The sequence below is a fragment of the Crocuta crocuta genome, unplaced genomic scaffold (genome assembly GCF_008692635.1).
Source record: "Crocuta crocuta isolate KB4526 unplaced genomic scaffold, BGI_CrCroc_1.0 scaffold224, whole genome shotgun sequence".
NCBI classification, from domain to species: Eukaryota; Metazoa; Chordata; class Mammalia; order Carnivora; family Hyaenidae; genus Crocuta; species Crocuta crocuta.
Genome location: NW_027529545.1, coordinates 2,661,871 through 2,687,387, shown reverse-complemented (window position 1 = coordinate 2,687,387; position 25,517 = coordinate 2,661,871). Strand labels below are relative to the sequence as shown.

The 25,517-nt window shown below is 45.1% G+C and overlaps 1 protein-coding gene and 1 long non-coding RNA gene across 9 annotated transcripts in view; one reads left to right on the top strand and one right to left on the bottom strand.

Moving 5' to 3' along the window:
* TLR8 (toll like receptor 8) overlaps positions 1-25,242 on the bottom strand; it is a 28,856-nt gene extending 3,614 nt beyond the window's left edge. Inside the window, exons 1-4 of one of the 8 annotated variants that reach the window (XM_077761409.1) lie at positions 19,417-19,476; positions 18,519-18,992; positions 13,978-14,038; positions 10,011-13,185 (exon numbers count right to left, since the gene is read on the bottom strand). In XM_077761409.1, coding sequence (XP_077617535.1) covers positions 10,060-13,179 — 3,120 coding nt within the window. In that variant the 5' untranslated portion in view covers positions 13,180-13,185; positions 13,978-14,038; positions 18,519-18,992; positions 19,417-19,476 and the 3' untranslated portion in view covers positions 10,011-10,059. Of the gene's footprint in view, positions 1-10,010; positions 13,186-13,977; positions 14,039-18,518; positions 18,993-19,416; positions 19,947-25,103 lie in introns of those variants that run through there. The other 7 variants (XM_077761406.1, XM_077761408.1, XM_077761407.1 and 4 more) reach the window with 7 other exon arrangements.
* LOC144229380 (uncharacterized) overlaps positions 1-25,517 on the top strand; it is a 59,710-nt gene that overhangs the window by 17,830 nt on the left and 16,363 nt on the right. Inside the window, exon 2 of the long non-coding RNA XR_013334478.1 lies at positions 9,701-9,920. This is a non-coding gene — a long non-coding RNA (uncharacterized LOC144229380). The remainder of the gene's footprint in view (positions 1-9,700; positions 9,921-25,517) is intronic.

Here is a 25,517-nt window from a genome sequence, read left to right as displayed (position 1 = left end):
GTCCCCTCTCTTTATCTCCCTCTCTCTACGACAAAACCAAAACCAAAACCAACAAACAAACAAATACTCTAATAACCAAGCAGCTCGCAAACTGATTTGACCTCAGGAACATTTTTGGTGGAGTGCTTACTAACGTGCTATGGGATGAACTTGGAGACATTTTGCTCGGAACGGTGCCACAGAACCTGCAAATACAGTCAGGAGCCAGTCAGAACCTGTCACGGGCCCGATTTCAGACTCAGTGTTATCATGTAGTTGTTTACGGACTATCTTATGATCTCCAGACAGTTGTAGTCAACTTACTTCTGTTTCATGACGTCTTCCCTTGGTTCCTTCTTTGTCTATGCTGTACCTGCTCTGGACCGCAGCCCAACGTGCAGATAAGAATGCAAATAATTCTTGCCCCGGCTCAGGGCCTCACGGACTCAGCATCATGGCCTCCAAGATTGGTGGCGCTGTACAGTACCCAAGACACAACCAGCATGCTTGCTACTGGGAGTGGGAAATTGGACAACGGAGAAGGACGAAGTCCTGCCCCCCTCACTGACACTGCAGGGTGACATTTGACAGTGTCACCTCCTACTCATCCCATATCTGTCCTGCTGTGCAGCTCGACAAATCTCTCTGAACATTCATTCATTCAATCACTTGAAAAGTATTTCTTGAGAACGCTTCTTGTGTATCAGGCATGGTAACAAATATTAGGGACAGAGTGATGGGCAAACATCATCTTCCCTAGTCTCTGAAGCCTACAGTCCAAAGGATCACCCATGTGGTAATACCACTCCATCCATTTCACTATTATCTACCCAACCAAACTTGTGGTAAATGCTAAGACGATAGTATGAGGGGGCGCCTAAGTGAAGTCTGGAAGGTAGGGGAAAGCCTCTCTAAGAGACATTTAACGACTTCCTGTAGGAGGAGCAGGAATTAGCTAAGTGCAGTCTGGAGGAAGAGGTGACTCGGGGCACTAGCCATGTGCGGAGGTGCTGACGCAAGAGAATTTGGTGTGTTCTCAGTATGAACCGAAGGCTGGTGAAGGGGGTACTTAGAGCACAGCCCGGAGGGGCAGGCAAATGGGAGGTCACAGAGGGCCACGTGCATCTGGTTCAGGAGTTAAGATTTTAAACTTAATTCAGAAGTCACACCTTTTACAAGGATCACTCTGGCTGTTGGAACCGAATTGGAGGGACCAGAATGGATATCCAGAGGCCGGTGGGAAATGCTGGTTGGGACAAGGGGTGTGGATGATGGAGATGGAAAGGGAAGACAGATGGGAGGGACATTCAGGAGGTCAAATCAAGAGTACTTGATACATGGCTGCATGCGAGGGGCGCCTGGGTGGCTCAGTCAGTTACGCATCCAGCTCTTGATTTCGGCTCAGGTCATGATCTCACGGTTTTCGAGTTAGAGCCTTGCATCAGGCTCTGTGCTGACAGTGTGGGGCCTGCTTAGGATTCTCTCTCCCCCAGCCCCTCTCTCTCTCTCTCTCTCTCTCTCTCTCACACACACACACACACACACACACACACACACACACACACACACTTTCAAAATTAATAAGTAAAACTTAAAAGAAATAAACATATAAATGGTTGCACGTGGGGGTGAGATGGTAGAGTCAACAACCCTCAGATTTCTGGCTTTTGGCGACTGCATTTGGGGCTTTTCCTGAAGACCCAGACTTTACTTTGGATCATCCCTGATCCCCTGGTGTTATGATGACTGAGATAACTAGGGAGTTATCGCTAAAATGGTCCAGGCATAATGTCAGAGAAGAACACTGGGATGATATGACAGAAGAGTATTTTCTTTCTACTCCTGAAAATGCATTTCCCACAGAAAAGAAACAAAAATCTTCAAACAATTTCCCAATGACAATATTCTGCTATCATAACTGGAGTCTTGGTTTTTATTTTTCCATTAATGTCTTACGGATTTGAAATCTAGTCTCTTCTCTTTGTACACTGGAGGGACGTTTATTTTTTATAATTATTATTTTTTTAAAGTTTACTCATTTTGAGAGAGAGACAGCATGCATGGGGAGGGGTAGAGAGAGAGGAGAGAGAGAGACTCCCAATCAGGCCCTGAACTGCTAGCTCAGAGCCTGGCACAGGGCTCAAAACCACAAAACTGTGAGATCATGAGCTGAGTCATAACCAAGAGTCAGGCGCTTAACTGACCAAGCCACCCAGGCGCGCCTGGGGGAACATTTATGAAGACCATTTTCCATTTGGGGTCATTGGCACAGGAAGTCCTGAGATGTCCAGTTCAGGTTCAAAACAGTTATCCGTTGCCTTGTATCCTCCAAGACTACGTGATTGCCGAGTAAGACACGGGGATTTATCACGTCCCCCATTCCCTAAAGGAACTCAAGGGCAGAGAGGAAGAGAACACAATTGTGTGAACTTCTTTTGTACTCATTGAAAATAATGGATATGCTTATGGCTTCGAGTTCAAAGATAATGACAGTGGGAACCTGGCCATACCACCAGAATAGCTTTACGAACAGCTGGGCAGGAAACTGCGTATTCTTTCAACAATCATAAATGACTTTCCCATTCACAAGGAGATTTTCAACTTTCATGGAATTCAGAGTAATTGCTCAAGAAGAAAAGCCATGGCTGTTATGAGATAAGTTATATCCCCTGACCCGCCACAAATTTTCTGGCTAAGCCCTAACCCCCACTACCTTGGAAAGTGACCTCTTTTTAAAATAGGGCTATTGCAGATGTTTTTAGTTAGGGCAGACCCTTAATCCAATAGGACTGATGTCCCATAGAGGCTTCAAAGGAGGTATGGTTCTGAGACACCTGGATTTCAGACTTCTAGCCTCTAGAACTATGAGACAAGAAAGTTTTAATGTTTTAAGCCACCTCATTTGTGGGACTCCGTTACAGTGGCCCTAGGAAACTAATATAGGAATAATATTTGAAAATACCTTGGAGATCATTTAGTCCACTCTACAAATGAAGAATCATGTTCTGAAAGGTGGAGTGATTTTCCCAGAGTCACTCAGTTCCTGCTATGACCAGAACTGGGCATTCCAGTCCCTTACAGAGCCCAGCAATCAGAGATCAGTACCAAACGGGGATTTGGCAAATCTTTGCCGGCTCCAAGAAAAAAGCAGCGAACCAAACAGAGCTGATAGGACTTCCAGAGTGGAGGGTAGATATGCTAGCAGCTTCTGACGTGGCAGGGCCATGCTAATACTGCCACCCAAAATAAAAGAAGAGAAATAAGGCCGTCAGTAGATTCAAGGTTGGGAACCATCATTCTACTCAGAACACATGCATCATCCCAACAGCAAATCCTGTGCCCAACCCCCCACTTTCTGTCTCTGTGGATTTGCCTCTCCTGGGCATTTTTGGACAAACTGACTCCTAAAACTCACAGTCTCTTGTGCCTGGCTTCTTTCACTGAGCATGTTTTTGGGTTCATCCATGTTGTAGCATGTATCAGTACTTCATTCCTTTACATGGCTGAGTACTATGCCACCGTGGGGAGAGATCACTTTTCATTCATCCATTGATCAGTTGGTGGATCTTGGCCATTTTTGAACCCATCTTAGGATTCGGTGCATATTAGTTGTTCAAAAAGCATTTGTTTACTAAGTACACATTTTAAACTCTGTTAAGTTTCTCCTGTTCCACTTAGAAGTGCAAACATATGGTATCTGTCCTTCTCTGCCTGACTTATTTCGCTCAGCATGACACCCTCAAGGTCCATCCATGTGGCTACACATGGCCACATGTCATTCTTTCTCATTGCCATGGAGTATTCCATTGTATAGATGAACCACATCTTCTTGATCCATTCGTCTGTTGATGGATACATCAACATGTGTTTTGGCTCTTTCCATGGTTTGGCTATTGTTGAGAGTGCTGCTGTGAACACTGGGGTCCATGTGCCCCTAGGCATCAGCACTCCTGTGTCCCTAGGGAAAATTCCTAGCAGTGCTATTGCTGGGTCCTAGGGGAGTTCTGTTGTTAGTTTCCTGAGGAACCTCCACACTGTTTTCCAGAGGGGCTGCACCAGTTTACATTCCCACCAACAGTGTAGGAGGGTGCCCGTTTCTCCACATCCTCGCCAGCATCTAGAGTCTCCTGATGTGTTCATTGTAGCCACTCTGACCGGCGTGAGGTGGTATCTCAGAGGCTCTGTGCTGACAGCTCAGAGCCTGAAGCCTGCTTAGGATTCTATGTCTCCATCTCTCTCTGCTCCTCCCCTGCTCATACTCTGTCTCTCTCAAAAATAAATAAACATTAAAGAAAAAAGAAAACAAGAGGTAAAATATTAATACTTCAGCTATAATTAGATCCTCTGACTTCTTCTATTAAGGAAGAATAGGGAGAGCTGTCAACACAGGGTCTGATGCGGGGCTCAAACCCACGAACTGTGAGATCATGACCTGAGCCGAAGTGGGACGCTTAACCAACTGAGTCACCCAGGCGCCCCTACCTCTTGCTTTCTTTAGTACCTAGCAATGAGCAATGTGTAGATGGTTTTAAGTACTACCGCCGGACCACCTGGAGCATGGAGGCCTGGTAGACCTTCCTGAAAGTGCTTCACACACACAGATGTTGACCTGCTGCAACACGGCTCCCCCTTCCCACTGGTCACCACTGGTTCCATGACTTTCTGCAAGTGCACTTTGACATAGTGACAACTGGTGTATATCGTAGGCGCCCACTCAATGTTTGTTGCACGAACGATGTCGGATATCTGAGTACGAATGAGCTATATCCAAAGAGTGGATGGGGCACCTGGGTGGCTCAGTGGGTTAAGCGTCTGACTCTTCATTTCAGCTCAGGTCATAATTTCACAGTTCGTGGGCTCGAGCCCTGGGTGAGATAGTGAGGAGCCTGCTTGGGATTCTCTCTCTCCCTCTCTCTCTGTCTCTCTCTCTCTCTCAGTAAATAAATAAACATTTAAAAGACAACAACAAAAGGGTGAAGATTTCCTCTGAGAGAGACACTACTCGGTAGGAAAAGGTTCTCGAGGTGGGAAGGAGGATCTACCTGGGTCTGACTCCCCAGGTTGCTGGTAAAAGGCCGTCCTGACAGACTTCTCTGCCAGGAAAAGAGCCTACCTTCCTTCTAACTCATGTGTCCTTTGCTGGGAACAGTGGGAAGCACTTGGTTCAACTGGTGGTTCTAGTATCTAGGTTGATTTCTTTCTTTTTTTTTAAATTTTAAATGTTTATTTATTTATTTGAGAGAGAGAGAGAGAATGGGGGAGGGGCAGAGAGACAGGGAGACACAGAATCCAAAGCAGGCTCCAGGCTCTGAGCCGTCAGCACAGAGCCCGATGCGAGCCTCGAACCCACGAACCGTGAGATCAGGACCTGAGCCAAAGTCGGACGCCCAACCGACTGAGCCACCCAGGCGCCCCAATCTAAGTCAATTTCAAAGCAAAGAAGCCCCAGCATTTCCCTGAGAAGATGATAGATTTTTAACAGCATCAGGGAGGCCTATTTCCCATGTTTTTAAATTTCCAATGTAGAAATCTCTAAACGTGTATGTCATATTTATATCAAACTGATAAAAAAAAAAACAACTCTCAATTTCTCCATGTCACCAAAAACAAGCGACATCAGATCAGAGAGCAGCATCAGTGGGCAGACTACTCTTTTAGTACCGCTGTTCTAAAAGAACTTATTTCATAAACCCACCTTCACGGAAGCATATCGATGCAAGTATTAGAGAACCATGTATAATATCAAGTGGTTGGAAACAACCTACTCATTCAGCAGTAAAGGACTGGGAAAATACCTGATGGTATATTCGCATAAGGCAGTACTATTCAGTCATCAAGAAGAAGAATATGAACTCTGAGAAGTATTCAGTGCAGAGCGAAACCTAGAGCACCATTGTGAAGTCTGCCCCTTTGTAGGAGAAGAGCAATTACAGGCTTAGACATACAAACTGAAAATTAGAAGTTGAGGCAGAGAGGGCCAGCTGTCTGCCAAATTTCTCCTCCCTTTCTCCCATAGTTATAGGCTTTCTACCGGGGAACGGTGCCCTGCATGCCACGCAGTTATGAGGGGCCAGACAGGTCCTCACTAACAGAAGGTGAGCAGAAGATGTGTGCCACTGTTGAGTCTCCGCCTCAAGATGCTGGTCTGAGAATTCTTCCTTATTATTTTCCCTCCTTGCCTCAGTTGGAACCCAACTGCAATGGCACCCCAGCCTGGACCATCCTGCTGATGCCAATTCCCTACAGGACAGCCGAGCAATACGGGGAAGGAAGATGGGATCTTGAATAGCCACGTAGGGAGAGCTGCCTTGCCAAACTAAACTATTATCACTGAAACTATTGTTTCAGAGACTGGGCGGCCTATAAAAAACCAGCATCCATTTCTCACAGCTCTGGAGGCGGTTAAGTCCAAGATTATGGCTCTGGCAGATTCTGTGTCTGGCAGATTCTGAGAGCCCGCTTCCCAAAAAGCTATCTTCTTGCTGTAACATCACATGGTAGAAAGGGCAAGGGAGCTTTCCTGGGCCACGTTTATAACAGCATCAAATGACTCTTGGAGTCTAGTCACCTCCCGAAGACCCTGTCACCTGATACCATCACATTGGGGGTTAGGCTTCAACACATGGATTTGGGGAGGACACAAACAGTCAGACCAGAGCATATAGGATAGAGAAATACACTTCCATGTTGTTGGGTCTTTTGGTTACAGCAGCTGAGCCTTTACACTGACAATACAGAAGAATACACAAGAATCTTTGAGAGTGATTGTCTCTACGAGGCAAAGTTGTGTTGAGAGAGCGATTTAGGGGCATCTGGCTGATTCAGTAGCTGGAGCGTGCGACTCTTCGTCGTGGGGTTGTGAGTTCGAGCCCCACACTGGGTATAGAGTTTACTTAAAAAATAAAAAAATAGGGGTGCGTGGGTGGCTCGGTCGGTAAAGCATCGGACTTCGACTCAGGTCATGACCTCACGGCTTGTCAGTTTGAGCCCTGCATCAGCTCTGTGNAATTTTGAATTTTAAAAACCTGCTATGTAGGTATTAGCATATATCCATTTTAAGATAATAACAGAACAATGTTTACTTTCCCTTTAAGATTCTATAGCTCCAGGGGCACCTGGGTGGCTCAGTCGGCTGAGCATCCAACTTGGACTCAGGTCATGATCTCGCAGTTCGTGGGTTCGAGCCCCACGTTGGGCTCTGTGCTGACAGCTAGCTCAGAGCCTGGAGCCTGTTCCAGATTCTGTCTCCTCCTCTCTCTCTCTGCCCCTCCCCTGGTCATGCTCTCTCTCCCTCTCTCAAAAATAAATAAAACATTTAAAAAAAAGAAGAGAAATTATAGCTCCAATTTTCCCATACCAGTATCTTAAATGGGAAAAGGGGAGTTTCAGAAACATGTTTTGATTTATCCCCAATTTCACTATCTTTTCTTTATGAAGATATTTGTTCAGAGAGGAAAACTGTGACCTTCATAAACTTTAGTTCTGTCAACAGAACACTACCAAAGTGTGTGAGTCTAACATAGATCCGTAGTTGCTACTAAAAAAATCTGCATTTTTCTTTTACCAAAACAACTGGGAAATGAATCAGCTTCTATTAGACAACAAACAAATGTGGCCTCAACAGGAATGAGCTGTAACTGCCCCATACCTTCTTTTTAGGATACCCCTTCCTGCATTTATCCCGCTTGTAGATACTTGTCCCCACGCCTCAACAAGCTCAAGCATGATTATCCTCCTATAAACGTCATGGTCACAAAACACGGTCTGATGTGACAAAGATGAAGTTGTCCTTGGCCAACGTGTGCTGATTTCCACTTTGTCCTTATTAAATAACACTGTAACATACCATTTTGTTCAGTTCCTTAAAAACTCATAATTAAAGAGAAATCATCCTGCAACATTAACTAAGAGACTGTACTTAAAGAAGGATGGATGGTGCAATGGGGATTTTTCTTCGTTTCTTTTCTTTTTATTTTTTTAATGTTTATTCATCCTTAGGAGTGAGAGAGAGAGTAAGCAGGGGAGGGGCAGAGAGTGAGGGAGACACAAAATCCGAAGCAGGCTCCAGGCTCCAAGCTGTCAGCACAGAGCCCGATGCGGGGCTTGAACTCATGAACTGCAAGATCATGATCTGAGCCTAAGTTGGACGTTTAACTGACTGAGCCATCCAGGCGCCCCTTTTTTCTCTTCCTTCTGAAGGGGCTTTATTTTTTTATGCTTGGATAATTTCAAAAAAAATTTTTAATGTTTATTTTATTTTTGAGAGACAGACACAGAGTGCAAGAGGGGGAGAGGCAGACAGAGAGGGAGACACAGAATCCAAAGCAGGCTCCAGGCTCCGAGCTGTCAGCAAAGAGCCCAATGCAGGACTCAAACTCATGAACTGTGAGATGATGACCTGAGCTGAAGTCGGCCGCTTAAGTGACTGAGCCGCCCAGGCACTCCTAGGCTTGGATAATTTCTAATTATTGTCAGGTAAATTTCATAAAGTGCTTCTTCAAGATTCATACTTGTAGTGGAAGGAGGATGCTATGGGCTGAAGCAGAGGAACCACAGGGGTGGTAGAGGTGGTAGAGTGCCAAAGCTGTTTCATTTGGGAGAATTGAATAAAGGGCACAAACAGGTAGTCCTTTCTGACTTTGTCTTCTGAGTAGGGAGTAAAGGTAGAATTTATTTCTCTATTAATAATTGCCTTAATCTATAAATTTCATCAAAGCCATTTCCCCTTTGATTTTTTAAGTTGTTTATATATTTATTTTGAGAGACACACACAGAGAGAGCGAGAGAGCGAGCGAGAGAGATCGAGAGAGAGAGACAGACAGAGAGAGCATGAGTAGGGGAGGAGCAGAGAGAGAGAGAGAGAATTCCAAGCAGCCTCTGCACTGTCAGAGCAGAGGCCAATGCGGGGCTCAATCTCCTGAACCGTGAGATCGTGACCTGAGCCAAAACCAAGAGTCAGACGCTTAAACCAGGTGTCCCTCCCTTCTGATTTTTACCAAAGATTTTTTTCAAAGTATTCTCAAAAACCCAGTGTAGATGGCAATTTCTTTTACATTACAGATCCATTTCCCTACTGTATGTCTATCATAGGTGTGTCGTATGAAATGAAGCATTTTTAATCATTTATTTCAAGATTTACAGCAAATGGCAATTGATAGATACTCCAAACGCTTCTAATTTGGCTGCAGACTTTTTGAAAAGAAAAAAAAAAAAGTCAAGAAATGAAAAACACTTAAAAATATCCATCTTACCCTTTAAATGTCATCTAAACATTAGAAGTCAAGTATCATGGCCAACATTCATAAATGTAATCGTAAAAGACCACAGCACAATATAACCATGTAGCCATGGATAATATGATAAATCTAACTAGCCACGTAACATCAGAACCATGAGTTACAGTTATTAAAGTTCTTAGATATTGAAAAGAAGGTGCAGCAGCCAACTGTTAAGATGGCCCATGATAATTCCTGTCTCTTGGTATTCACAATCTATGACCAAGATGGCAGACCAACCGAGGCCGTTTACAACTGCCCGTTTTGGTTTTGGTCATAGACTAGTTTCTCTGGACTGAGGCGATCACTCCCATGGAGCAGGCATGTGACTTACTTCTAACAAATAGATGATGGCCCACATGCTGGGCTATCACTTCCCTGAAGGGACCACTAAACATGGTGACTTCCATCTTGCTAGCAACCTCTCTCTTTTGCTGGCTTTGAAGAAGCAAGCTGCGACGTGGGAGAGAGACTGAGTGCAGCCTTCGACTGACAGCACAGGAGGAACTGAATCCTGAAAACAGCCACGTAAAAGCTTGAGCTTGGAAGTGGGTCCTAACCCCGGGAGAGGCCTGTGGCCCTCGCTGACACCTAGATCACAGCCTTTGAGGGATGCTGAGCAGAGAACCCAGCCAAGCCTCGTCTGGACTCCTGACCAAAGAGATGGTAAGATCACAAATTGTGTTATTTTAAGCCACTGGGTTTTGGGGTAATGAATTTGCCACACAGCAAGCAATAAATACCTTAGACGGAGGGTAATTGCTTTGCATTTTTATTATGTTCGTGAACCATGACTTAGCATCAGTTAGTACTGTTTAATGGAATCAACATACAGATTGTTATACCGTGAATCATTTTCAGTTAAGACCACGTTCTTCAGACTCTGCCAAAACAAGCCTTCTGCCTTGGGGTTGTCAGGCCATTGAAGAATGGAGCTCTTGCAGATCCTTTGGCGCAGCCTCAGATACTGAGAATTCTGTAACACAGGCTCCAGCAGAATAAATATAATCACATCCATATTCTCATCCATTAGCCTCTGCAAGGCCAAGTAGAATGCCGTTTTAAAGTTCCAGTTTTTGGCATATTTTTTGGTTAAGACAAATATTGTTTTCTTGCTTTGGTTTATGCTCTGCATGAGGTTATCGATGATGGCTAACCCCGGGTCCCAATCCCTCTCCTCTAAACAGAGGAGCACATTTTTTTCTTCACTCTCTTCTAGGTGGAAGCGTAGCTCATTTATCACCCAGTCAGTAACAGAGGCGTCTTTGGTATCATAAGAAACGTAGGCATCGTAGAAAGTTTGGGATGTGGAAAGAGACCTGTAGCCTTTTACCTTAGCTAAACACACATGATAGATAAACCAAACATCCCAGTAAAACCAATGGTGACCCAGGGCAGCCAACATGACCGTGATGGTGATAAAGAACGTGAAGAAACACAGTATCGCCGCAATGGTATCTGAAATACAAGTTGTTAGCTCTAGACTCACGATGCTCTTCCCTCTTTGATCCCCCGGGCTAGAGCAAATGACATCTGCCAATCTAGGAATTGTGACATTCAGATTTTCATCCATCCATCTCCGAAAATCTCCGATGTCACAGGTACAATCAAAAGGGTTCCTACCTAGTTCCAAAATGGCTAATTTGGTGGCAGTCTTAGTTTGAAGTGTGGATTTGTTGATCATCTTCAGCAGGTTGGAACTTAAATCGAGGTGTACCAGATTGCTGGCTTCGGAAAGAAAGCCGGAGGGCAGATGGGAAATCCTGTTTCGATGCAGTAGCAGCGTGCGAAGAGAAGGCGTGAATTTAGAGAGGCTGTTGGTCAAAGAGGACAGCCTGTTTCCACTTAAGTCGAGCAACTCGAGATGAGGAAACTCTTGGAGCAATGTCCAGTTAAAGGAATTTAACACATTATCATTTATGTATAGTTCGATGAGACTCTGGGGCAAGTTAATGAAAGCTTCATTCGGGATGCGCCTAAGGTTATTTAAGGACAAATCAAGCCGTGTCAGATTCCTGAGATCTGTAAAAATTTTCCAGTACTTGTCACCTTCAGCATTCCACAAAATGTCAAGGCGGTTTCCACTGAAAACCAACTCTTGCAGGGACATGCTTCTCAGGTCTTGCTCCGTTAAAGTGTAAATGCTGTTGTGGCTCAAGTTTAAAACTTGTAGGTGTGTTAAATTTTGAATAAATCCTAGGCGGTGCGTTACCCCTGCTATTCGGAAATAGTGTGCATTGTAGCTGAGATCTAGAACCTCTAACTCTGGCAGGTCACTGAGAGCCTTATCATCATCAAAGTCTAGTCTATTGTTTGTTAAATCTAAATATTTGATGTGAGGCACAGCTGAAAATTCAGTCCCGTGTAACACTTGGCCATTGCCATTTGAAGACAGATTTAAGCAGGCAATGTCATGAAAAGCTTTGAATTGATCTTGCCCAATAAAAAAAATACTGTTCAGGCTTAAGTCTAAGGCTTTGCCATAAGCTGTACACTGTGGCTTTATTAAAGGGTTGGTGTTATGATAAAAATTTGAATGTGGGTCATACTCCGTATCTGCTGAGCGTAGCCTACGGATATGACCTTGAAAAGGGGAACGACTTGCATCATTTTGCCTGATCTCATTTACCAAGGGTGATATTCTGTTTTCTGACAAATAAATGATTGTCAGGTTGGGGAAATTTTGGAACAGGGTAAAATTAATTTGCTTAATGAAGTTAATGCCCAAGTTGATAGTCTTTAAGTTTGAGAGACCCACCAGGGGCTCAAAATCTTCTGCTTTAAGTTCCTGGAACACGTAACCTCTCAAGTGTAACGTCTGGAGCAACTTCAGATGAGAGAAGTTTTGAGAAATGCTAATATATTTTGGATACTTTGCCTTTTCATAGTTATAAGATAGGTCAAGAATTTCTAAGGAGGGGAGTTTTGTTAAAAATTCCCCACAGGCTATTTCACCAACTAAATAGTTGAATTCCAGATGCAGCACCTTCAGATTATGCATACTTTCAAACCACTTGGCAGGGATCTTCCGGAGGGAAGTGCTAGAGAGGTTTAGGTAGTGAAGTTCAGTCAGGGTTTGGAAAGCAAGAGGATGGATCTGAATTGAAGCGCCTCCTTCACAAGGTGTACAGGGAAATGGTGCGTTGAAACACCTTGGACAGTTCCCGCTTAAATCTAGCACTGTTAAATTTGTCAGTCCCTTGAAATCTTCCTGACTGATGACTTTAATCTTGGTGTTGCTAAGATAAAGTTCTAAAAGGGAGTTTGGCAGTTTAGGTGGCACATGAACAAGCTTATTAAAAGACAGTGACAGCACCTTCAAATTCGTAAGACTTTCAAACGTTCCATCTTCTATGTCGAAAGTTTTGTTATCACAACTATTGCCGAAGTAGCAGTTCCAACCCAGATAGAGTCTTTCCAGATTCGTAAGTCCAGAAGTATTCTTTTTAGTTACCCAAATTATGTTGTTTTGAACTAGACTAAGTTCCCTCAAAGACCCTGGCAAACCAGCGGGTATTTGGTCCAACTGGTTGTCTTCGAGCAGTAGCTGGTTTAGATTTTGTAGGTTGAGGAATGCCCCGTCTGTAATACTCATGCCATTTTTGTTTATATCAGGGTTTTCGTTCAGGTGCTGTTGATTGGCATTGTGGTTTAGGTTTATTTTAGTAAGGTTTTGCAGCCCTTGAAATGATTCGTTTGTTATGTGTGTGATGAAATTATCAGACAGGTCTAGTGCTGTCACATATTTGCTCACAGTTTGGGGAACTTCTTGCAGTCGAAGGTTGTTGCACTGTGCAATAACAGAGTCTCCTTGTCCTTTCTCGTCGCAAGGATAGCTTCTAGAATAATTTTCTTCTGTGAAGAACTCATGGAAATCAGAGATCAGCAGGAAAAGGCAGGTCAGAAGCAAAGACCGAAGGGTCATGTTTTCCTAAGGAAAATCAAGAGTGGAGGCACAATGTTAGAGAAGCAGTATTTACTAGGCATTTCATGATGAAATTAACAGTGCTTCATCATATTGTGCATGTGTTTTGAAGAGTGAGTTCCCTTAACAACTAATCAAATTGCATTAAATTTGGGTTCAGAACAATGTTTTAAATGTTTTTCTTCTTTTAATGTTTATTCACTTTTTGAGAGAGGGAGAGAGACAGAGCACAAGCAGAGGAGGGCTAGAGAGAAGAGGGAGACACAGAATCTGAAGCAGGCTCCAGGCTCTGAGCTGACACAGAGCCTCATGTGGGGCTTGAACCCATGAACTGCGAGATCATGACCTGAGCCGAAGTTGTTCGCTTAACCAACTGAGCCATCCAGGAGCTCCCAGGTCCAGAACAATTTTAATATCTCATCGCATTCAGCTTCATAGTGCTAAAAGAAGTTGAAGATGAAGCTATCTGAGATGATGATGATGATGATGATGATGATAAAGCCTGAGAAGGGCTTGTGGAGGTATTCATCAAGATACCCCATCAGCATAAGGCATCTGATGCTGGCCCATGGCTATGGTTCATGCTAGATCGGTAGCACAGCAAGCTATAGATTCATAGTTTCAACCTATTAGCATAACTTTTGAGGAAAGTTGGTCCATCCCAAGGAGAGTTCAGATCCAGGTTTTATTACGGTATCACCTAAGATCTCCAAGCCAGAGTCTCCTGTACCTTATCTCCACAGCCATCTCTCTACACAACCATATCTCTTACTGGCATTTCCTGCAGTTTTTCCATACCTCTCTGGTGGTACGTATCAAGATCTCTGATGTCCTTGCATGACAGGAGAGTGGATACCTTCTGTGGATAAGAAGAACAAAGTGTCAGGTATTGTGCTCACCATAAACATTCTCTTACCCACATTGATGCTCATCCCAACACAATGAGATAGGTCCTACGTAATCCACATTTTGAGGATGAAGAAACGAACTCAGAGACTTCCGTGGCTTTCAAAAGGACAATATGTCATAGAGCCGGATTCCAGTCATTCTGATTCCGACATCGTGTTTTAACCAGTAGCCATCATACTACGCAATCTCACTTTCAAGTCTTCGTGCCAGAACAGTACCTCATGTGCATACAGCACTCAAAAAAAAAAAAAAATGTTGTGGAATGGCTGCTAGAACTCCTATGTTCCTTATCATATGAACATTGGCATTAATGGCTGTTTGTTGACTAATCTTGTCAACTTTTGTTAGAGAAGGCATAATGTTTATGTTTTTGCATGTCCTCTGGAACACTTAGTAGGATGCCTCACTTTCTGCAACTCTCTCTTACCAGAGGGCTAGATAACTTGCTTCTGGTAATCATACAATGAAATAAACAGATGAATGTGATTGGTCTGATGACGGCTGTGGGCAAAATAACCCTCAAAATCTTATTTCACTGGGTATGGAGACCAACCTTCACGAAATTACATTTCTCATGAATGCCCAACTCACGCCCTTAATGTGAGATAAGCCAGGTAAGAGCTCCCTTTTTAAATTCCTCTACAATTTAGGGTTCGTGAGCAGTCACAGTCACACTCTTCTTCTGTCATGAAAGATTTTTATGTGGATGGTGATCATTCAGAGGATCAGTCGTCATTGCCAGTTGATAGCAGTCGAGGAAGAGCCAGCTCCTTATGAGATGAACAGTAGGAACATGGCTCCCAGGGCATTTGCCGCTCCTTTTGGCCATTTTTCAAATGCAGTACTATCTACGTGCTGCTGACTAACGTTCTACTTTTACCAGAAGAAATCTCTGCTTTACCTGATTTCATTGGCAGGATTTCAAGAGGGCCCCTCTTACCTTTGCTCCCTCGTACTACTGCTGTGATTATGCCACGTCGTGTGGCAAAAGGGAGATTATCTAGATGGGCCTAATTTAATTGCCTGTGCCTTTTCAAAAGCACAGGGTTTTCTCTGGCTAGCAGCATAAAGGAGAATCAGAGAGAATGGAAGCTGGAGAATAATTTGATGCACCATTGCTCACTTAAAAGCAGAGGGAGCCACCGACAAGGAATGCTAGCAGGATTCAGAAGCTGAGAGTGGTCTCTGCTGACAGTTAGCGAGGAAAGACCCTCTGCTCCATCCTATAGCCACAGAGAACTAAAATAAACTGACAACCAGAATGAACCTGGAAATGGATCCTTATTCAGAGCCTGGAGATCGGAGTCCAGTCAGACCTTATCCTACAGAAATTTGAGCTAATAAGTGGGTACTGTTTGAAGCCTCTAATAATGTTAATTTGATGTGTTAAATTTGAGTTTGTGATCGTCCAGTGATGTCCAGTAGGCAGTTACATATATGCCCCTTAGGCTCAGAGAAGAGTTCTCATGAAAGGATGAACTTGGGAGTTGTGGCCAATACAGCCATGTATGAATTTGTACAGGTACCCAGGCACGAATCAGATCATCCAGGGCAGTGTCCACCATAAAGGATATTCTACACTTCATTTCTATCAACAACAATTTTCTTGTCTTTTCTTCTAGTAATTTGAGGATTTCATTTTCTTACATGGAGATATCTTATCCCACTGGGATTGTTTTGGCATAGATTGTGAGACGCAGACCCACATTTTTTTTTTTCTAAATGGAGATCTGGTTGCCCCAACATCATTTATGTATTTATTTTTATCGAAGTATAGTTGATACACACTGTTACGTGAGCTTCAGGCATGCAGCATAGGGATTCCACAAGTCTATACGTTATGCTGTACTCGCCACTGACTATATTCCCTATGCTGCACCTTTCATTCTCATGAGTTATTCATTCCGTAACTGGAAGCCTGTACCTCCCTCTTTCCCTTCGCTCCTTTTGCTCATCCCCCATCCCCCACCCTCTCCTCTGGCAACTACTAGTTCGTTCTCTGTACTTATGGGTCTGTTTCTTTTATTTGTTGGTTTGTTTTGTTTTTCAGACTCCACATATAAGTGAAATTTGTCTTCGACTCATTTCATTTAGCATAATACCTTCCAGGTCCATCCATGTTGTCGCAAATGGCAAGAGGTCATCCTGTGTGTGTGTGTGTGTGTGTGTGTGTGTGTGCGCGCGCGCGCGCGCGCGTGTACACTACATCATATTCTTTATCCACTCAGCTATCAATGGACACTTGTGTTGCTTCCACATCTCGGCTATTATAAATTATGCTGGAATGAATATAGAAGTGTGTGTAGTTTTTTTTAATTAGTGGGTTTTCATTTTCTTTGGGTTAACACCCAAGAGTGAAATTACTGCATCATATAGTATTTCTACTTTTCATTTTTTGAGAAACCTCCATACTGTTTTTCACAGTGGTTGCACCAATTTACATCCCCACCAACAGTGCATGAGGGTTCCCTTTTCTCTGCATCCCCCATCAACATGTTTCTTTCATGTGTGTGGTTTATTTTAACCACCTTGACAGATGTGAGGTGGTAGCTCATGGTGGCTTTGATTTGCATCTCCCTGATGATGTGTAATGACGGCCATCTGCATGTCTTCTTTGGGAGAAGGTCTATTCAGGTCCTCTGCCCATTTTTAATCAGATTATTTTTTTGGTGTTGAGTTGTAGAAGTTCTTTATATATTTTGGGTATCATTCCTTTATCGAACATGCTCTTTGCAAATATTTTCTCCCATTCAGTTGCTTTTTTGTTTCATTGATGTGCAACATCATTTGTTGAATAATGCTTTTCTCGCCAACTTGATATGTTCCTTTTATCACATATTACTTTTCCTGTGTGTTTGGCTCTATTTCTCAACTCTCCGCTTCATCAATCTGCTCATCATTGATGTGCTAGCACCACATGTTCTAATAATTGACAATTTGGGGGGATGTTAGCATCTGATAGGGCAAGTCCCGCTCACTATTCTCCTTTTGTGAATGGATCACTTCGTCTTACCTTCGAATAGGTCCTTGCTGGTATATATTAGCACTATTGATTTCTATCTATTAATTTTATGTCAAATCACTGCATTAAATTCTCTGATAATTTAGAACAGTTGTTTCTCCATGTGACTTCCTTGGGTAAGCAATTAACTCATCTGCAAATAAGGATTATATTCTTAACACCCTTCATGCAGTCTAATTTATTTTTATTGTCTAATTGCACTGCCTATCAACTCCAGAACAGTGAAAAAAATAGAACAGAGGCCAAAGATTTAAGCAGAGACCGACTGATCCAACCACATGCAAATTAAACTTCTGCCTCCCAGAAAACATGGTAAACAACGCCGAAAGCGAAACAGTAAACTAGGAGAAAATATTTGCAGTTTATATCACAGATAAGGAAGATATTTGATACGTAAAGACATGTCATGCATAAATGAGAAGACAAATAACCCAACAGAAACATAGACGAAGATGTATTCAAAAACAGCTCACAGAGAAAAGAAACACAAACAGCTTGTAAGCACAGGAAAAGATACTCAACTTCACTCAAAAACGTACACTGAGGGGGCGCGTGGGTGGCTGAGTTGGTTAAGCGTCCGACTTTGGCTCAGGTCATGATCTCCTGGTTCATGGGTTCAAGCCCTGCATCGGGCTCTGTGCTGACAGCTAGCTCGGAGCCTGGAGCCTGCTTCGGATTCTGTATCTCCCTCTCTCTCTCTGACCCTCCTCTGCTCACGCTCTCTCTCTCTCTCTCTCTCTCTCTTAGAAATAAACATTTAAAGAAAACTAAAAAAAAATGTACACTGATATATCTTTTTTAAAATTTTTACCAATTCTGTGTAGGTGAGGACATGGAGAAACAGGTGTGCTCATATTTTGCTGGTAGGAATCTAAATAGTGCCACCTCTAAGACAGAAAGAAATTTGTAATATTTATCAAAACCATCTCTCAACATAGACTCAGCGATTCCTAGAAGTAGGTCCTAAAGATAGACCCTCACAGAGGTAAAGGACTACATATACGGATGTTCAGTGCAAGGCTGTTAGCAATAGCAGAAGATTACAAGTCATCCAAATGGCTAGGAGTAGGGGTCATTCCATGGAATACCATGCGACAATTCAAAAAGCTCCAGAGTCACTGACTCACTCGTTCAAAACTATTTCTCAAGCTGGGGATTATTTTCAAGCTGGGGACATGGCAATGACCGAGACAGATTAAAATCCTTGCCCATCTGGCGCTTACATTACAGGATAATATGTGGAAGTTACTAAGGAGGCCAATGAAGAAAAGCGACGGGTCGCTTATGCAGACTGTCCCTCAAGTGGAATTTGTTGTCTTTCTCACGATGAAATGGGGTGATCGGTCTTGGGGAGGAAGACCACACAAGCAAAGTGCCATTCTGGTCCCATCACACCAAAGGCACGTACCAGCAAGGTGACTCGCTGTTGATGTGGCCCTTGGTCCCCTGGCTGAGGCAGTGCCTGTCAGGTTTCTGCGATCATTTTCCATTATAAATTCACACACAAAAAAATGTCAAAAATGATGTTTAAATATGGCCCGTGAGGAACAGATGGCAGGGGAAGGCCAGACTGCAGACTCTTCCTTTAGTACGACAGTAGGGGAGGCCTCGGTCAGGTCCAAGGGACGGGGCTGCCCCGCGCCACCTCAAGTTAAGGCCTCAGCGTCTCATTCCGGAAGCCGGCGTCCCTCTCAGACAATGAGCAAGTGAGCTGAAAAGCCTCTAGGGGGCACTGGAGACCAGGAGGGGAGCTGTTGAAATTTGTCATTCTTTTCAGGGTGAAAATGGCCTCCCAGAAAGCTGGGCCATAGAAGCGATCAGAAGATTCTGGAGATTCGTGAGTGAGGAGCTTGAGATTCCTAACCCCACCCTTCCAAGGGTCCTGAGGGAAGAACAGAGAGTTGACAGGTTCTACAGAACCTCAATTGGCGCGGGAGAGGGGGAAGTGCTGAGCAGACCGCCAGCCCGGCCGAGCCTCCCCATTCACCTCAGGGCCTCAGGGAGGCGAAGGCCCGTCATCTCCCAGGGTGCCGGGCTGAGGCCCTTGGGCAGGCCACTGGGCAAGGGCGCGGAGAGTGAGCCTGAGTCTCGAGACCCCGGCAGGAACTGAGGGGGGACCTTGAGCCCCCCACCTCCTCTTGGCCACACGCATGCAACGCGGAAGAGAAATGGCAACCCCTCAAATAGAGAAATGGCATCTCTGCAGATAGAATTGAGGGGAAAGGGGGGCGATTATGCAAGTAAGATAGAAAGTGCAACTATGCAAATAAAAGCGAACTGAGGCACAGTGAAGAAAGGACACTTACTTCTGCTGTTTGCCAGCACCCGGTCCTCTCTGACACGATCTCAAAAGGTTGAATCCGGAGCCTTGGGTTCAAGACTCCGGGCACAAGTGAAGGCAGAGGCAAACCATCTAGGGCAGGGAGCCCCATCCCATCCCCTGCGCCCCTGGCCCTGCGAGCTCTGACAGCACCCTAGCACGGGATGGGGGCGGGCATCCCCCTGGGAAAATGGACAAGCATCGTAGCTGGGCTGTGGGTGCGAAATGGAAGGGGGTACCCCAAAGCTTCGTCATCGAGACGAACACGCGTTTCAGGACTTAAAACCTCGGTGGGCTAAGGAGTCAACATTTGAAAGGAAGGCAGAACGCACGCCTGCACTTGCGAGGCACCCTGCGCTCACCTCACCCTGATCCCGGCTCTGGTGCCAATAAAACTTCATTCCTAAAACAGGCAACTGTTCTGCAGGCTGGAGTTCGCCAGTCTGACTTTTTCAACAGAACATTAAAATACTACTTATCTTCGTTACTGAGCTCTGCGATCTCCTCCCTTCCTTAAATCTTGCACCTCAACATGGGTCTCACTCTCCTCGCCCTGAAATAACAGCCGGTACCAATCACCTGAGGGAATCACCTAACGTGAGAGAGATCGACACAAGCAAAAAGAGTACAAAACAAATTCAGACACAGGGATTGATAGAATCGTGCCTTCTGGCATCCAGGTCAGTGGTTTATGGCGTGTTTTCTTAATGCAGGCCCTCACTTGCCCAGATGCGCAGTCCTCCTTCTGCGAGCCTAAAATCCGAAAAATAATCTGAGCACTGGAAGGCTTTGTTTTGTTAGCTTATTTGGCAGCAAAACCTGACCGCAGCTGACGCGAGGCTCCTGTAATCTGGGTCTATCCACTTAGCAGGGGCATTCTAAGTCGGAAAGCACAGTGGGCTGGCCGACAGGGCCAAGTTAGGACTTCCGTGGGCCCAAAACACTCTGGCCCGCGTGGACCCCATCCTCCGTTCAAAAAAAAATCGTTAAAAAAATTATATTTTATGACTGCGTTGGTATAAAGACAAGCATAAGCCAGGCTGGATTATATCATTTTCCTTGCTTTAAAGTTCCGCTGGCCCTAGGCCCCGTGCACTCTGGGAAGAAAAGACAAGGTCTTTAAAAAGAAGTCAGTCCTGGATGTCTAGGATGCTGTCCTGGGGCTCGGATCAGGCCCCCAGCACTGGGGGAGCTGAGGAAGAGAAGTCTTAGATGGAGCTGGCCAAGTCTTCAATTTTGCACCTCCCACCTGACCCCCCCAAGAGATGCTGAGGTTCTAACCTCTGGCCCTGATTTGCAAGCAGAGTCTTCAGAAATGCAATCGAGGTAAAGTGAGGCCAGGCTGGGCTAGGGTGCACCTTCATCTAGGGACTGGTGTCCTCAGGAGAAGAGGGAAGTTTGCAAGGAACACCGAGGGTGGCCCGCCACCGCCAGAGGCTCAGACAAGGGCCTGGGACTTGTCCCTCTGGGCCCCCCAAGAAGAAACCGAAGGTGCCGATAACACCTTGATTTTGGACCTCTGGCTTCCAGAAGGGAGAGAGGCTCCATTTTCTGTTGTCTTTGAGCCACCAAGTCTGGGGTGTCCCGTTACAGCAGGCCCCAGGAAAGCGATGGACCTGTTGAAGGAAGCATGTGAAGCGCGCACGCACGCGCGCACACACACACACACACACATCTGCTTCACTTCCCCTTCCCTGCCAAACACAGCTACTGAGGAAGCCATTTCACAACCGCTTTCCTATTTTCCGTGCATAATCAGTTCTTTGGCTGGGTCCTCGGCACACCACAGCCCAGTTCTCTCCTTCGGGCTCTGAAGGAACTGAATCCCACGACGAAAACAACCCATCTCAGTTCCCCTCCCCCCTCCATCTTCCTTCTCCGCTTGCACCCCAACGGACACCCAAAGTGCAGTTTTAAACACTGGTGCAGGGTGAAGGACGGCTCGGGCGAGCCCGCCTTGGCTGAGGGGAGGCAGACGGAGGTGAGGGGCCACCCCCTGGAGACCCAGCCCCTGGGGTGAGGGCTGTATGCGGGACAGAAAGTGAACGTGCTGTCCCACACAATTTCACAACCTAGGGCGAAAATAGCGCGCGAGGGTTGGGGAGGAGTGTTAGAGCCTGAAATAAACGGCCTTTTATCTCCACATCTCCTTCCTAGGCTGCAAAGCACCATTCTGCACGGATGCCTCCCCCTCCCCCCTTTCGGAGGCTTCCTTTGCCTCACACCATTCCCCCGAGCTGTTCCCTTTTCTCAGGATGGGAGCTGCTGATAGCCTCTAACGCGCAAGTGTCATGAGAACCTGCTGATTATAAACCACGATCAACCCCCCACCGTTGAATCGCTTAGCTGTGTAGGTACGATGTGGGATTCAGCCGGAACCGAATTTTTGCCAAACAGGACAGATTCCTCATTTTTCATGGGTTCTGCCTCAACTGCAGTTGCCTCTGTTGCCCACTGAGATGTTATGAAAGTAAGTGAATAACGAAATGGTTGACAGATGGGTTTTGCCACCCTTGATGAAATTTACAAGTAATCAAAAGATTTGTTTTATCCCTCCCAAATCTGATGGGTTCACCGACCGCTTTGGAAGCCAAAAGAAGCCACTAGCACATGAAGTGCACATTATCAGCGAAGAGACGGGTCCTGATTTCCTGTGCGTACAACTGTGAAACATCATGCTCTTTGGATCCCTGGAAATATAGTAGGGAGCACCTGCGGAGTGCTTTACCCTGAAGCAAACACCAGGACCCGTGCGAGTCACACATTTTCGTATATCGTCCTCATAAAATTCAGTGCAGCCGGTGCTGTCTTAAGCCTCCATTTTACGGATGGGGAGCCTGAGGCTCAGAGAGGCTAATTTACCCAAGATCACTCGAACGGGAGGTGGCAGAGTGAAATGGAGCCTAGCGAGCCCCACTAGTTAGCCACGGGGTGCTTTTTGATTCTCTGTAATTCCAGAGAATAACTGGAAACCCACTGACCGTAGACACGTGCCCTCGCTAGGAGCTACGTCTGACCATCTGAAAAGTTGATGCAGCCTGTACTTGCTAAGGTCGATCCAGAATCAATAGGCTATGGGTTCAGATTTACTCTGTGTGTGTAGCCCTGAGTAGTCATAAATTAGAGACTGGAGTTTAAAACCTAACAAATCCTTCAGCTCCAGTTAAGAACTGAGCTGAACTCCAGACATTCCATTGGAATAATGGCCCCGTCAATGGACTCTGGAGGTGACCTTAAGACGCACTCACAAATAGTAGCTGAAGTTCAAAGACCACCCCTGACTAACGACATCCTCACCCATGACACACGCACCAATACTCTCGGAGTCTGGGTTTGCCACCTGCCTGCCTCCCTCTCACACACGCCGTGCGGGTTCTAGGATTGCTACATGACAGAGTGACGGGGGCTACCGGGGGAGAGCGAGAGGCACTCCCTGCCCTCACCCTGAGTCACAGCCTTGGCTTTTCCAGTAAGGTGTACTCAGAGCTTTTCTTTTGCTTTCTGAAATCAGACTAAGAGGCTGTTGAAAAGGGTTCAGGGCTTCCTGGATCCTCCTGGCCCTCTAAAAAAGGACTGTGTTCTTGAAGGGAAGGACCAGAGAGCCCCTCCGGTGCTGCTGTGAGGCCATGGCTCTCTGCTTTGGCTTATGCTAAGCCACCTGTCACCAATGGGAGGGAGGGAGGGCATTTTAATAGGCTTGGTTTGATTTCATTATTATTCTATTTTCACTTTCTTTTTTTGTTAATTTTTAAAAACGTTTTTATTTACTTTTGAAATGGAGAGAAAGCATGAGCTGAGGAGGGGCAGAGAGAAAGGGAGACAGGAATCGAAGCAGGCTCTGAGCTGAGAGCTCGACGCAGGGCTAGAACCCACGAGCAGCAAGATCATGACCTGAGCCAAAGTCNCCATAGCAGCTTACAAATCTCAGGTAGCAATCGGATAACTTCTTTTGCAGCTCCATATAGCTCATTGGTCATGTCAGCCACTGTAATCATTTTAGAAAGCATCATAAAATTTCAGTACAGACTTAATTTATTTTCAAGATCTAAAATGGGCATTAAGTGTGGGGCGCCTTGTGGGCTCAGTCGGCTAAGCCTCTGACTCTTAATTTTGGCTCAGGTCATGATCTCACGGTTCGTGAGTTCAAGCCCTGCATCGGATTCTGTGCTGGCATTGCAGAGCCTGCTTGGGATATTCTCTCTCTCTCTCTCTCCCTCTTTCCTCCTCCCCTGCTTATGCTCGTGCTCTCTCTCTCTCCCTCTCAAAATAAATAAATAAACTTAAAATGGGCATTACATAGATTTAAAAATTAACTTCATTCAGCCATAAAAAAGAATGAAAGCTTGCCATTTGCAATGACATGGATGGATCGAGAGGGTAGGATGCTAAGTGAAATAAGTCAGAGAGAAACAAATACCATATGATTTCAGTTGTATGAAGTTTAAGAGACAAAACATAGGAGCCAAGGTGGGGGGGGTGAGAAACAGAAGAAACAGATGAGCCAAGAAACAGACTCTAAACTACAGAGAACACGCTGATGGTCACCAGAGGGGAGGCGAGTGGGGGTATGGGGGAAATAGGTGATGGGGATTCAGGAGGGCACCTGCGATGAGCACCAGGTGATGCGTGGAATTGTTGAATCACTATACTGCACACCTGAAACTCCTATTGAACTGCATGCTAACTGGAATCAAAATAAAAACTTAAAAAAAAGAGACCATTAACTTCAAAAACTTAAATATACACTAAATGGTGGTAAAAAAAAATAACTCCAAGAACATTAATAAGCACTAAATGAGCATGGAAATAATGGAAAGTAAATTTTGGATGAGATTCTCTTGAAATCAGACTTTTCAACTACTCTTAAGTCTCAATGAATTTTTTAGAAAACACATCACTGGGGCGCCTGCGTGGCTTAGTCAGTTTAAGCGTCCGACTTCAGCTCAGGTCATGATCTCACGGTTCGTGGCTTTGAGCCCCGCGTTGGGCTCTGTACTGACAGCTCGGAGCCTGGAGCCTGTCTTCAGATTCCATGTCCCTCCCTCTCTCTCTCTCTCTCTCTCTCTCTCTGCCCCTCCCCAGCTTGTGCTCTCCCTCCCTCTCAAAAATAATTTAAAAAAAAACTTTTTTAAAAAAGAAAACATCACTTCTTAAAACTGTGAAGCCTGATTTTCAATCTGACCGTTCTCAACAATAACAAAACCTAACCGCCTGCTAGGTCTAAACGCTGTAGAATACAGTTGTAGAAATTAACGTGTTTGCTTGGACATCCTGAACAAGAAAAGGAGCATGTGAGATCAGAGAGCTCATCCTTCTCTGCGGAGGTAGCAGCGGAAAAACACGTCTCCACCCACGTTATGTCCAACCCTTCGATTCTAGAAGAGAATATCGTTTCTGGCAGGACCAGAGCGGCATCGTCAATTCCCGGCTTGGGATGCGCGTGGCTTCCTGTGCAAGTTCATAAGACCACTGCATTTCATTTTCAAACTTTACTGCCTATCAGGCCACTTTGCCTACCTAATTTAGCCTTTTTCTGATGCTTAACCTTTTTATACCTCTCAGCCCCATTCATCACTTTTCTCGGTTCACACCATTCGCCACCAAACCACATTTCGGAGTCAGAAATTGTGTATTTTGTTGGAAAGCCTTGCTAAAAGAACAGAAGTGGCTTACCGCTGTTCTGTCGTCGTCCTAATTTCTCATGCCATCACCTGCAGCACTGCAGACGGTACCCCGTGTGCGGTAGACGCACTCTGGGGAAAGAATCGGGCCAGCTTCCTGAACCTGGTCTCTTTACCATCAGCGGAACCTTGCTGATGTTGGTTTGCAGAAGTTGATGTGGGAAGAAGGGAACTTGAGATTTCTTAACTGTTGCCAAATCATTTGTGGACTGTGCTTTAAAATTTCAAAACTGAAATTCAGGGTGGAAAAGTCATTTATAAAATGATTTAAATACATGATACAAATATAACACATATGTGGTTTTGTGGGGTGGGGTGGGCGAGTTTGTGTATATTTGGGAGCTGTGTTGGAGGCGGGGGGAAGGCTCCAAGGATCCTCGCCAAAATGTTAACGGCAGTTTGCCCC